This window comes from Triturus cristatus, chromosome 6 (genome assembly GCF_964204655.1).
Source record: "Triturus cristatus chromosome 6, aTriCri1.1, whole genome shotgun sequence".
NCBI lineage: Eukaryota > Metazoa > Chordata > Amphibia > Caudata > Salamandridae > Triturus > Triturus cristatus.
The window spans coordinates 900,466,049-900,478,869 of record NC_140589.1 but is presented as its reverse complement, the minus strand read 5'-3'; the positions used below and the strand labels follow the sequence as shown (position 1 = coordinate 900,478,869).

At 44.6% G+C, this 12,821-nt stretch overlaps 1 protein-coding gene and 1 long non-coding RNA gene across 3 annotated transcripts in view; one reads left to right on the top strand and one right to left on the bottom strand.

Annotated features, from left to right (window-relative positions):
* LOC146820762 (uncharacterized) overlaps window positions 1–12,821 on the bottom strand; it is a 132,667-nt gene that overhangs the window by 10,781 nt on the left and 109,065 nt on the right. The gene's annotated exons all lie outside the window — the stretch shown is intronic.
* LOC146820763 (MFS-type transporter SLC18B1-like) overlaps window positions 1–12,821 on the top strand; it is a 709,940-nt gene that overhangs the window by 631,018 nt on the left and 66,101 nt on the right. For both annotated transcript variants that reach the window (XM_085611552.1, XM_085611553.1), the window contains one exon: window positions 7,442–7,535. In XM_085611552.1, the coding sequence (XP_085467678.1) occupies window positions 7,442–7,535 (94 nt within the window). The remainder of the gene's footprint in view (window positions 1–7,441; window positions 7,536–12,821) is intronic.

Genomic DNA, 12,821 nt, shown 5'->3' with positions numbered 1-12,821 from the left:
ACACCATCCTGCAAAGAGTGGCACACCGGATCCGAACGAATAAATGGAGACATACCACGCCAGAAGAAGAAACAGATTCGACAATCCGGAAAGAGATTCAGGCATTCCGGCACGTCTGTGATGAACTATCGATCACCACGGAGGGAGTCATCTTAAGAGGCCAACGACTCGTCATCCCCAGTCAACTACGGCAAGGAGTCATCGACCTGGCCCATGAAGGCCATAGAGGAGTGGTGTCCACAAAGCGAGCCCTACGGGAACGCGTCCGGTTCCCCTTCCTGGATCAGATGGTAGAGTCCACGCTAAGGGACTGTCACCTCTGTCAGCTGACCAGCCAAAGCAATCCACCGGCACCGCTACAGATGACCACCTTACCCAGTGGAGTATGGCAAGAAATTGCCATGGACTTTTATGGGCCACTGCAGTCTGGCAAATACGTGGTTGCCATAATCGATGAATATTCGCGATTTCCCATAGCTCAAATCATATCATCTACTAGCGCCTCTTGTACTCTCAAAGTACTAGATGAAGTATTTGCAACATGGGGTGTCCCCAGAGAAGTCAAAACGGACAATGGTCCCCCATTCAATGGACAGGAATTCAGTGCCTTCGCGAAGCACATGGACTTCAAACACCGAAAGGTCACGCCACTCTGGCCCCAAGCAAATGGCACCATTGAGAGATTTATGGCCACGATTAAAAAGACATTTCAGCAGGCGTCCGCTGAGAAGAAAGAACTACAGGCAGCTCTGACTGAAATCCTCAGAGCATACCGGACAACGCCACACTCAACTACTGGACAATGCCCTGCCACCCTCATGCTAGGGCAACCAATGAGAAATCGCATCCCAACATGGGAGGGCACCTTGCAAGCCGTATCACCAAGTCTCATCCATCAGGAAATGGTAGTGACGGATAAGTACCACAAGGACAAAATGAAATCGTATGCTGACGCAAAGAGAAGAGCGAGGTCTCCGTCCTTGCATGAAGGGGATCACGTCTTCATCAAACAAGAGCAGCGGAAAAAGACTGATTCCCGCTTCCGTGATGAGCCACTGGTAGTTACTCACCAGAAGGGCACTATGCTGACCGCGGAATCTGAGCAGCGCAGAATAACTAGAAATGTCTCACATTTCAAGAGGTGTCCGCGAGACCCGAACGGACCAGGGATAGACTTGACTCTCATACCTGCAAGTGAAGAACATGACCCTATCAACGCTGGGGACCGAGGCCAGCAAAGTGAGCCAGTGACGAGTGCGCCCACCGGGAACATGTCACTGCGGCCACGTCGTGAAATCCGGCCACCCAAGAGACTCATCGTGGAGATGGACTAGAGCACTGTTGCTCGGTTATTTTATGAAGAAAAGGGGAGATGTAATATAGTTAGCTGTCTAGTAGCTGGGGAGGGCGGAGCCAGAGGGTCGAAGGAAGAGGAGGAGTCCGGAGAGGATAAGGCTGTTAGGATAGGGACAGTGTCGGTGCTGGATGTAAGAATAAAGCTCCCATGATAGAGATATAAATATACTACGTGTCTGTGGTTCTTTTGTAGCGCGATGCTACATAAAGTTAAAAAAAGCTTATAATCAACCTCATTATATTCTAGTCATGTTATAAAACTGGCTGTGTTATGTATCGTTGTTTACCCGGCGCTTTCAATTATTTCGTTTCTGTCCTTCGTTTGATAAAACGCCATTCTGACATAGTCGGCGTCTTAAAAAAACCTCCTCATTTCTCTTACGTCACTTACGTGAGCGTAGGAGTCATGTGACCTACGTCTTAACCTCATGCAAACTAGTAACATTTGCAACTCTAGTTCAACAATGATAACTTTATTGAGAGCTGCATCAAACGCCCTCATTGCGCCCACCATTGTCTGCTTTTGAAGTCAGCATTATGCACGGCAAAGTATAACCATTTAATAATTTAAGCGTCCTGTCTAGGAAAAACCTAAACAGCGTAATATTACAGACAATTATTATTTAGAAAAATAGTATATTCGTTTTTAACACTGAGGTGCCCTTTATCTTTCAAATTGCTGTATCTCATTTTTAGCAGGGATATTATTCTAGTGGGAAACCTGAGCAACATAATGTTACAGGACGATCATGATTTGAAAAATAATACATTTGTTGTTACCGCAAAGGTGCCCTTTCCCATTAAATTGCAGTACCTTATTTTTAACAGGGATATCAATCCCCATACAGTAAACTAGGAGAACGATTTTAAGAGATAATGGACATCCATTCCTCTCTGGAGTTCAAGCCATTCTGGAAAGTGTTCAATTTGCAAATATACCACTGTTCTCTCAGTTTCCTTTTTTTATCTAAGTCACCTCCTCTCATATTACCTGAAATGTTTTCCAATATGAACCACCGCACATCATTGCAGCTGTGGTTCAGCTTAGACAAATGTTCTGTCAATGGTGCGTTCTCTTTGTTTGTTCTTAGGGCTGACTTATGTTCTAACACCCTCACTCGCAATTCACAGCTAGTTTCCCCTACATAACCTAGCCCGCAAGGGCATATTAGGAGATAAATCAAGTTTTTGCTACGGCAATTGTTCAGGCTATTGCAACCGATCTCTTGACCAGCGAAATTAAGCTTCTTTGCCACCATACAGTGTTCGCAAATAGAACACGTTCCGCATGTGTAATTACCGATGGCTTTAGTACCCTGCAGTGTATTTTGGAAATCCCTTTTGCAATCTCTGTAGGTATTAACCAAGGCGTTTCTGATGTTTTTATTTTTCCTGAACGTAAAAAATGGTTTGTCTAATTTCACTTCCTGCCCAAAAACACGTCAACGCCTGTCTACTATAATCTCACTGCTCTTAATCTACCCCAAATTCTGGTGAGAGGGGAATCCCAACAAGAGAGATCCACCTGCAGCAGCTCCATGACAGGCATGGGGCAGCATGGAGGTCGCAGATGGAGACTTGTCACCCAACGGCTTTGGGGCTGATTCACAAAACTAATCTGAGATAAAATCCTAAACTTTCTACTTTTGGTAGTAACAGAAGGCATTTAGTAGTAGCAAAGTTAGGACTCCTAACGTTACTACTACTAAACTGAGACAAAATCCTAATTTTATGACTTTCAGTATTCACAAAAAGCATTTATTAATAGTAAAGTTAGGAGTCCTAATTTTACTACTACTTAATGCCTTCTGTGAATACCAAAAGTAGTAAGTTTAGAATTTTTTCTCAGTTTAGTAGTAGTAAAGTTAGGAGTCCTAATTTTACTACTTCTAAATGCCTTCTGTGAATACCAAAAGTAATAAGTTTAGGATTGTATCTCACATTAGTGATGTGAATCGGCCCCTATCTGATGAAGGCACGTGAACCTGAGTCCTGACGGCCAGAGCACACAGACCCAGAGACACCACCCTTTACAACTGCAGCAACGACTTGGCTGTGGTTCTGTTGGCAGTTCCTCAGCAACACTTTTGTGTGGCCTACGAGAGGCAGGCACAGTCCACACAGTCTTGTAGCAGCCTGGTGGAAAGGGCCTCAAGGAGACTCCTGTGAGAGAGGAGTCCAGGCAGGAGAGGGAAGTCTGAAGCTGCTCTACCAGTGGGCACTGGTAAGCGCATCACCTTCAATGCACACCCTAATCGACCATGGCTATCCCCCATCTCTGCAGGTTTGCTGTGGCTGGAACCTGAGTGCCTTCAGGAACATCTCCAAAGTAGAATCCACCACCACGCCAGATCCCCCCCCCCCATTGAACTGTGTAAATAGTCTCCAACACCGTGAGAACAGGTCAGTCCAAACTACATAGCCGAGGTGGACTAAAACCTCCTGACCGTGCAGTCCAGAGATCCATTGCTGCCCAGCAGATCGGCTGATGAGACTCAATGGTGCTGTGTATTGTTGTGTGTGTTTTCCCATAGGTTGGACTTTTGTTGGTTCAGCCTTGCGCTGTAACCACACTTTACACCCACCCATCACAGGCGTCAAAGGTCAGGTGACCCTGCTAATAAAAGGGGCCGGTGCACGTGCCCTGGGCCAGATCCAGTACCACATACCATGTGTCCGTGTGGTCATTTACCCAGCATGTGGGCCTAGGGCCTAAAACCCCACACTAGTTATGAAGGACGTAAGTTCTATATTTAACGCCTTTTCTAATACCTTTGCCGGGAAGGGTAGTCTAGAAATTGGTGTGTAGCTCCTGGGTTCTGATGGATCTAAATTCAATTTTTTCAAGAGCGGAGGGATAGAGGCTATTTCCAAAGGCCTGGAAATATGCCTGATTTGATGATCCCCTTATTGACAACAACCAATTGTTCACTAATGATTTCTGCAGCAAGATGAGCTATTCTGGGGGGCATGGATCTGATGGGGCCCTGAACTTCACTGCCCTTACCAGCTGTAAGATCTGCTCTAAGTTCAGTGGAGAGAAAGATGCAAAACTATTAGAGGTGGAGGTTAATGAGACGTCTAACTGCTTTCTGTTTACTTTCAGGTTGCCATCAATAAATGTTTTGTAGACTGCCTCCACTTTTCTTTCAAAAACAATTAGCTAGGGAGTTACAGAATTCTTCACTACCATCGGCGTTACAGGGCTCTGGTAATTTGGCCAAACTTTACTGTCAGGAAGAGTTCTTTAAAAAAACTCTTAGCCTGTAGAAATCTAACTGAGAAATATTTACTTTTTTCCTCCATTATTAATTGTTTATAATTAGATAGGGACTGTGAGTAGCTTTCTTTTTCTGCTAAGTCATAATTTGCTCTCCACTCTCTCTCCTATCTGTGAACCAGGGCTCTGAAGGAGTTTTCCGCCAGGTAGACAGGATTTTTCCAGAGGCTAATGGGTAAATAGCTGCTTTGATCCAAGATGAATACATGCGGGCTGCAGTATCTACATCAAAAGCAGGACTGGGCTTGGAGCTGAGAAGTGATGTTTGAAATATAAGGGAATCAATATTATTCCAGTCACAACCTTTAGTTGCTGTGCGGGTGTTATGAGATCTCGGGAGAGGCTGCAAAGTGATGACTGTGAACAATATTGCCTTATGGTCTGACCAAAAGATAGGCAATACTCCTGTAACCTTCAGAGTTGGCTTTGAAGTAAAAATACCATCCAATGTGTGTCCCGCAACATAGGTGGGGTGCTCAACTAGCTGCCTCAAGGCAAAGCTAGCCATAGAATTCACCAGACAGGCGGTATCGCAGTCTTCCAATCTTTCAAGATAAAAATTAAAATCCCACAATACTGAAAAATCAGCTGAATCAATACTTGATTCAATAAAAGGACTTATAAGATTACCAAAAGCATTTCTTGGGTCTGGTGGCCTATATACCAAAAGGCCTTTAAAAGTGTTGTTTTTACCAACTAACCTGGGGGTGAAAATCTCTAAAGCTGTTCCCAAGCATGTGGTGTCAAATTTGGACCATTGTCTGGTGGGTTTCACTAATGCACTATTGGATTTGGGCTCTTCTGTTTCATCCATTGTCTGTCAAGAGTAACTCCTTCCTTACGTGGATACTCAGTTAATTTTCAATGGAAAAAGGGAGTTTCTTTCTCTGTTTTATTATGACCCTCACCCAATTAGTGGCATGCTTCATCATCTGGTCCACCCCGGCCTTTAAAAACCAGGATGAACTCAACCATATTTCAGGGACCTCTTTTAATATTATTGCTTCAAAGGAGACTACACAAATAAAAATACCTCAAACAGACCGGTTTGGGTCATAGTAATAAAAGAAAGTGTATGGACTCCTGTGTCAGCCTACAATGTTTCAATTTACACTGTGTTTCAGTTGTGTGCTGGGTGTCCCCAACCATGAGCAACTGGACTTTGTAGTTCCTTTCGTCCCATGAGGGTAAATAGTTGTTCCTTTCTTTGTGAGATTTGTGGTGTTGTTTTTAGCATCTCATTGCCAGGTATATGGCTTTTGCTACTGTACCTTGTGCTCAATGGGCCTCATAAAGTTGTGTGTTGTATCTGTGATACTTGACGTAGGTTAGGGAGTTAGGTCTGTGTTGTACTGTTGAGAAACATCTCTTAGCCAACTACATAGCTTTGCTGGTCTCTTGCTGATCTGTCCAATTTGTTCTTTTGTTTCTGTAAATGAGGTTTCTGTGAGGAATGGGTTGGTAGTGCTGGTGAACTATGTTTTGCCAATTAAATGGCCCTGGCACATGTTTAACATTCATCGACTAGCATTGCACATCTATGTTTAATATCCACAAACTAGCATCTTTCAAAGACATCTGAAAATCACACATTAACGGATTTCAGTTATGTTAGAAAATCATAAACTGGTAACTTTCCAGTATGTTTAAAAATCCCCAAAATGTTGTTACTTCAAGGGATAGGCAATAGTGGCCTCTTGGGTGCCTAACTGATATGAAGGGAAAGAGAGAAGTCAAATAAATTGAAAAATTGAGCAACAGGAATATTTAAAGAAATGTTGTAGAATTTAGGGGTTTGGTGACATAGGGAGAATTAAGAGGCTGATGGAGAGTAGTCCCAGGGATTATAGGGTGGGGCAGAGGGAACCATGGAGGGCTAGAGGCTGCTTTTTGCTCCATTCACCATGTCACAATCAGGCTTCTCATATAAACTTCTTCATAATAGAAACATTTAGCTAAAGATCCACCTTTGAAGAAACAGAAGAGGGAGTAGGAGAGGGCGAACTGCAGTTTTGATTATTTCTCTAGGTATTTAGGCTTTAACAAGGAAGGAGCAATCAGGGTTTGCGAAGGAACTCTACAAAGGGTGCTGGAGGCCTGGCCTAGGACTAAACTGGCCCACGTGTAGCACATGCTGGAATATCAGTGTAGGATGCTAGCGTGCTCATCAATGAGACCCATGTAGACTTAGCGCCACAAGAGCCAGAGTAAGCATTCTGGACAAGTCAAATGCAAAGTGGCCCCTGAATATTTTGTAATGGAATTTAAGGTTCAATGGCAAGAAGCCGGATGTGAAGGGCCTGAGCCTAAACAGGCTCCTGGCACAAAAGTGGGAAAACATACATCTGCAAAACTACACCACTCTGTGCAAAATATGTTATTGCCACATTATGCTGTACAAACCCTGACAATATAATGACATTGACTATAATGGTTGAAATGATGGCCTGGATATTGCCTTCCCAGGCTGTGTCCTAAAAATATATGATTTTTTCTCAGTAATGTGTCTCTTCCGGGCACCGGCAGAATCATGCTTTGCTGCCCTCCTGACAGATGAATATTGCATACCTTCCCGCCCTCACATACTCCCTAACAGCTTAGTGTAACCCGTTTCCCAGACCTGCTTCCTTCCAATAGCGCTTCAGTTACATCATTCAGGGGTTCCGCCTCACCTCTTCTTGCGTGACTTCTTGGTCATTCAGTATCCTGAAACTATCTAGTGCAGAAGGTGTCATAATTTATGCATATGATTTTTATTCTATATGTTGCTTGTGCACTAAACAATTTTCTTTTTGTTAATTTTAGAACATTTATTGGGCCGACACTTGGTGGATTCCTAAACGACAGATTACATTTTGAATGGGTTTCAGCTATACAAGGCGCTGTAGCTTTGGCAGTTGTGAGTACATCTTCATTTTCTTGGGAACTGCAACTGTAGGACTTTGCCTTGTTTGGTATTGGTTTAATCAAAATATAAACGATGAAAGTACAATTCCTGATAGCTTTCTGAAACCTATGACATACCAAGAATCCACTGCTTAAGTATATGGAATAACTCTCCAAAAATCTGAAGGTGAACAAAATTAGCCATCAAACAACAAAATTGAGCAAGTCCAAATGTTCTGTTGAATAGTAATCATCATATACACCACTAGCTTCCAGACTCTATAACAAAACCATGCCAGAATCCCTTTTGCATCTAGCGACCAAGATAAAAATATAGACACCAAATCAAATTAACACAAATTCAGTAAACCATGGTTAGGCTTTACATTGCTCCTTTCCCATGTTTGCCTTCTTAGTGTCAACAACCCCACAAGTCTGCTTGGTCTTCTTCCCGAACTTGATCTCCTCCGGAGCCGATTCAGAATTTTGTCCCGACCAACCCCACATTTCAGAGTCCATCGGTGACACTGAAGCAAATCCCAAAACTTTGTGAGGCCTTGGTGCCTCTCTTTGCCACACTACTGTCTCCCTCTGGCGAGCCTCTAGGCCCCAAAACATTTCAAGATCTTTCACCTGGAACCCTGCTGCAGGGTCTGCTCTCAGTACCAGCTGGAACCTTCAGAGACGGGTCAGGTCCCACACCAGCTTCAGTGCTGATTTCAATCATGGAAACACGATCTGTTTCAGACCATCAAGGTCTATGCTGAGGCCCTCAACTTTAACCAACACAGCACATCCAATAGTGCTTTCCGTGCCAACCTTGCTTTGACCTATGACAAGGCTGTGCCCCAATCTAACCGGGCTGCAGCTTTTCAACATCCCATATGGCTCTGACACATTGCCCTTGCCTCATGGAAGGGCTTAGGTCATCCACACCCTATTTAATAATGACCATTATGATGAGGGGATGAACTAGTCCACCAATACAACTGGTGTGAGGAGATACCAGTGGTCTGGGTACTTTGCCAGACACTGGCCTAGTCTCCACTCTTCCCATCCACTGAGGGCAGCACCTCTTTCGTGGTGGTGATGTGGAGGGTGGCTGAAGTACTGGAGCTCCAATTTTCCACCATGAGGGTAAAAACCAGTGTTCCCCCAGAAGTCCTATAACCAAGAATGATAAATACAAAGCCTCTTCTTCCTTTCCGTGAGGCTTTGATGGATACCCTACTTCGGAAGGGAAGAAGCCATTTTCTGGACCACCAGTGAAAAGACAGATAGCTCATCGGCATCACCCAGCTTCCAGTAACCCAGTCTTCAGGACGCAACATCCAACATCGGACAATTTAATACTTCAGGCATCCATCAGCAAAATCAGCCCTAATGCTTTCCCTGCTACCCCACCAGACCCTAAGTGCATTGAAACATTCAGCAAGCACATGATAGTTTACACTGCCTTGTGCTCGGCCAGTACCAGTTTTTTCCTTGGCTGTTACTCCTACACACTTTGGGACTACCTTGCCATGGTTTTACCTGCTACACCAGAGAACTTGCATCCTGTCCTTACACAGGCCATTCAGGATGTCTGTGATATGGTGAAATTCACCATCAGATGCAGGCTGGATGCCATAGACTGCATAGTCTGAGTGATTAGCACTGGTGTAGCGCTCAGGTTTCATGGCTGGATGATGTTTTTTGACATCCAATCTTCTTTGATGTACATGCCCTTGGTGCCTCTCCCCTTTTCATTGCAAAAGCAAATTTGGACCTTGAGCAATTTAAAGAGAGCCAGGACAGGGCTTGCTATTTGGTTATAACTACCCCAGTACAACAGTTTAATTCCCTTGTGGATATGGTATGGCCTTCCAATTCTGCCAGCACCAACCTATAGAGCCACTCCAGAAAATAACACATCCGTTTTGTGGCCGAGGCTGTGGATCCCAAAGACAACATGGACAGCAGGAGCAGCATGCAAACCAGTCTCCTGCCCTTTCAGATGCCGCAGCCGCAAAACCCCTTTAACGTCTCCTTTGAGGCACACTCCAATCCTGTTGGAGGCATGATTCATCGTTTTTTTCCAAAGTGGCATACAATCTCTTTGGACAAGTGGGTTCTGCAAATTGTTTAACTGGGATACGCTCTTACATACCTTTCCATACCAACACACCTTCCACAACCATCAGAACAGCTGATGAAGGACCACCTGTCCCTTTTACAGCATGAAGAGTTAAACCTTCTGGCCAAAGGGGCCATGGAGAGGGAGCCAGCAGCAGAATTAGGAACTGTTTGTCACTCCTGCTACTTTCTGAAGGACCTTTTTCCTCTAAAAGGTTTTCTTTGGAAAGACAAATTCAAGATGCTAACCCTGACCCACGTTTTACCTGCCGACAGCCTTGGAGACTAGATGGTAGCACTGGACTTGCAAGATGCTTATTTTCACATCCCTGCCCAGCAGGCCTACAGGCATTATCTGCGGTTCACAGTAAGGCAAGAGAACTTACAATTTCCAGTGCTTCTCTTTGGCCTTACCATTGCCCCTTTGGTGTTCATGAAAGGGATGGCGGCAGTTGCTGTACACCTTCAGAGGTTAGGGGGTGCCAGTTTTTCCATATCTCAATGACTAGTGGCTGAAGGCGAGCTCATTCCAGGCAACTGTAAAACGCCTCCAGACTACAGTGAATTTCCTAACATCTTTGGGGTTCACTATTAATGTGCTGAAGTCCCACCTGATTTGTTTCACAGACTGAGCTGTTCTGGACATGGTGCAGTTTAGCAGCTGTTCCTGTGGCCCCTCAATCTAAAGACAGTTTTCCTCATCCACGCAGCGGGTGAGTAAGTTACAAGTCCTCTCTGCCAACCTGCCATACACAATATTCTTTGCAGAAAAGCTGGTGTTAAGAATCCAAGCCCCAATTTTCTCTGAAAGTGGTAACTCCTTTTCAAGTTGGGCAAAACATTACCCTCCCGGCATACTTCCTTCCACCTCACCCCTCTAAGAAGAAGGAAAGTCTCCATTGGCTGGATCTCAAACGAGTTCTCAGCTTATACCTTGATCGTACCAGAGAACATTGTGTGAACAATGAGCTCTTTGTTTGAAACACTGGAGCGAGGAAGGGCAGAGCCGTGTAGAAAAGGATAATTTTTCACTGGATTGTTCTCTTCCTCAAAATCTGCTCTGAACTGACTAAGAAGCAGTGCCTAGAACACTTGGGGGCCCGTTCCATGAGAGCCAAGGCTACTACCACAGTAACTGGTTCACAGAGTGCCTGTTCTGGACATTTGCCAGACTGGTAGGCGGGCCTCATTTCATACATATATGAAGCACTACTGTCAGGACAGCCAGGTCTGATGAAAGGGACACTTTGCCACCTCTGTCCTGCAGGACATTTTGGTTTGAGCCAGTGCACCAACCTAGTAGGTACTGCGTTTGTATCTATCCAAAATCAAAAGGTGCAGAATTTTCTCTTAGAAATATCCATCAGAAGAACAAGTTACTTACCTTGAATAACGCGCAAGGATTCCATTCATCACTTTTTTGTGTACTTTATTGTGTCACCCTAAGTGAGAATGGTATGCCCAGATGTAGGAGCCATGCAGAATGTGTCACTGGAACCAAGCGTATACCTGGCTAATGAGCAGGGCCGGGCCTGCCTATAGAGCTATCAGGCAGTGCCCGAATGGCTGGTCTTACAGGCCAGTGTGTGAGACTATTGTGGGGACTAATATGGGTCTGATTTTTGTTTGTGCTGCTGGGCTGGGTTTTACTGTTGATTTTCCTTGTATTAAAATAAAGATTGCCTGGGGCAAACTCCATGCGGTCTTCCATACTTTGCAAAACACTTATACAGCTCAGCCAGCTTTGCAAACTTGGGCCACCTTTTGAGCTGTCTGATTCACTAAAAGGGGCCATTTTTATTTTGGTGCCTTGGCCTATTTTCTCTCCCAGTCCATCCCTGCTGATGAATCCTAATACAGTGAAACCAGTCCTAGGTTGCTTGTGTTCCAGTTCAGGGAGAATATAGCCAGCCATTTTGAGCTTAACTGTGTCCATTAGAGCAGGGTCATGACTGATTTATATATGACTGGGTCCAAACTGACGTGGCATGGTGTGCAAAATAATGTTGGACTGGGATGTGGCCCCATGTAATTACTAGTGGTCGAGATTAATGCAAGCATAGCATCCATCACTTTTTGGTAGACTTGGTGTGTTGCCCAAAGTGGTACAGGAATGTCCAGACGTGGAAACCATACACACTGTGCTACTAGAACCAAGCTATACCTGGCTGATGACCCCTAACTAGGGAAAAACCATTCTTAGTTTAGTTGTGTTCAGGTTCAAGGAAGATATGGTTTGGCAGTTTAGGCTGGACTGTTCCTATTGGAGCAAAGTTAAGACTGGTTTGCATATGGCTGTGTCCAAACTGAGGTGGCATGGTGTGCAAAATAACGATGGACTGGATTGAGGCCTTGAGTAAATATCAGTGGCTGAGATTAATTCAAGCATTCCATCCATCAATTATTTGTATACGCATCAGCTAAGAAGCAGCACCTAGATGACGTGCGGGCCCATTTCACCAGGGCCAAGGCTACTACCACAGTATTGGCACATGGAGTGCTTGTTCTCATTTGCCAGGCTGCTACATAGGGATCACTTCATACGTGTACAAAGCACTACTGGACAGCCTTCTCTGATGAGAGGGGCACTTGTCCCGCTCTGTCCTGCAGTTCCTTTTAGTCTGAGCCAGTACACCGACCCACCTCCTGGGAGGTACTGCTTTGGTATCTATTGGAAAGCAGAGGGTGCATAATATGATGTTAGAAGTATCCATCAAAAGAACAAGTTACTTACCTTGATTGATGTTTTTTTATTGTGGATACTCTGTCTAAGCACAGATTCCTCACCTACTCCTCCATCCTCTCCATTCTGTACACAGGGTTCATTTTCCATCTAATAAGGTTTCTAGTCTAGAGATCTGTACACTGCTTATAGCTAATCTGCTGTTGGACTCTGTCTCTGGTGGCACGGACAGCTTAGAAAACAACTGATGTCAGAGCGCATGGGATGCACTTATATGCAGCTCTGAATGCAACTGAGTAGAACGAAATCAGTGAAGAGCCGCACAATGCCATCTACCGGTGCGTAGGGGTACAGCTTGAAAATGTCATGCTCCAAATTGACACTTGGGGATATTCAAAAGTCGAGGAACCTGAGGATGGAGATTATCAACCAAAAAGAGTGTTACCATAGGTAAGTAACTTGTTCAACACATTTAATGGTGAATATTTGAAAGACTGTGGC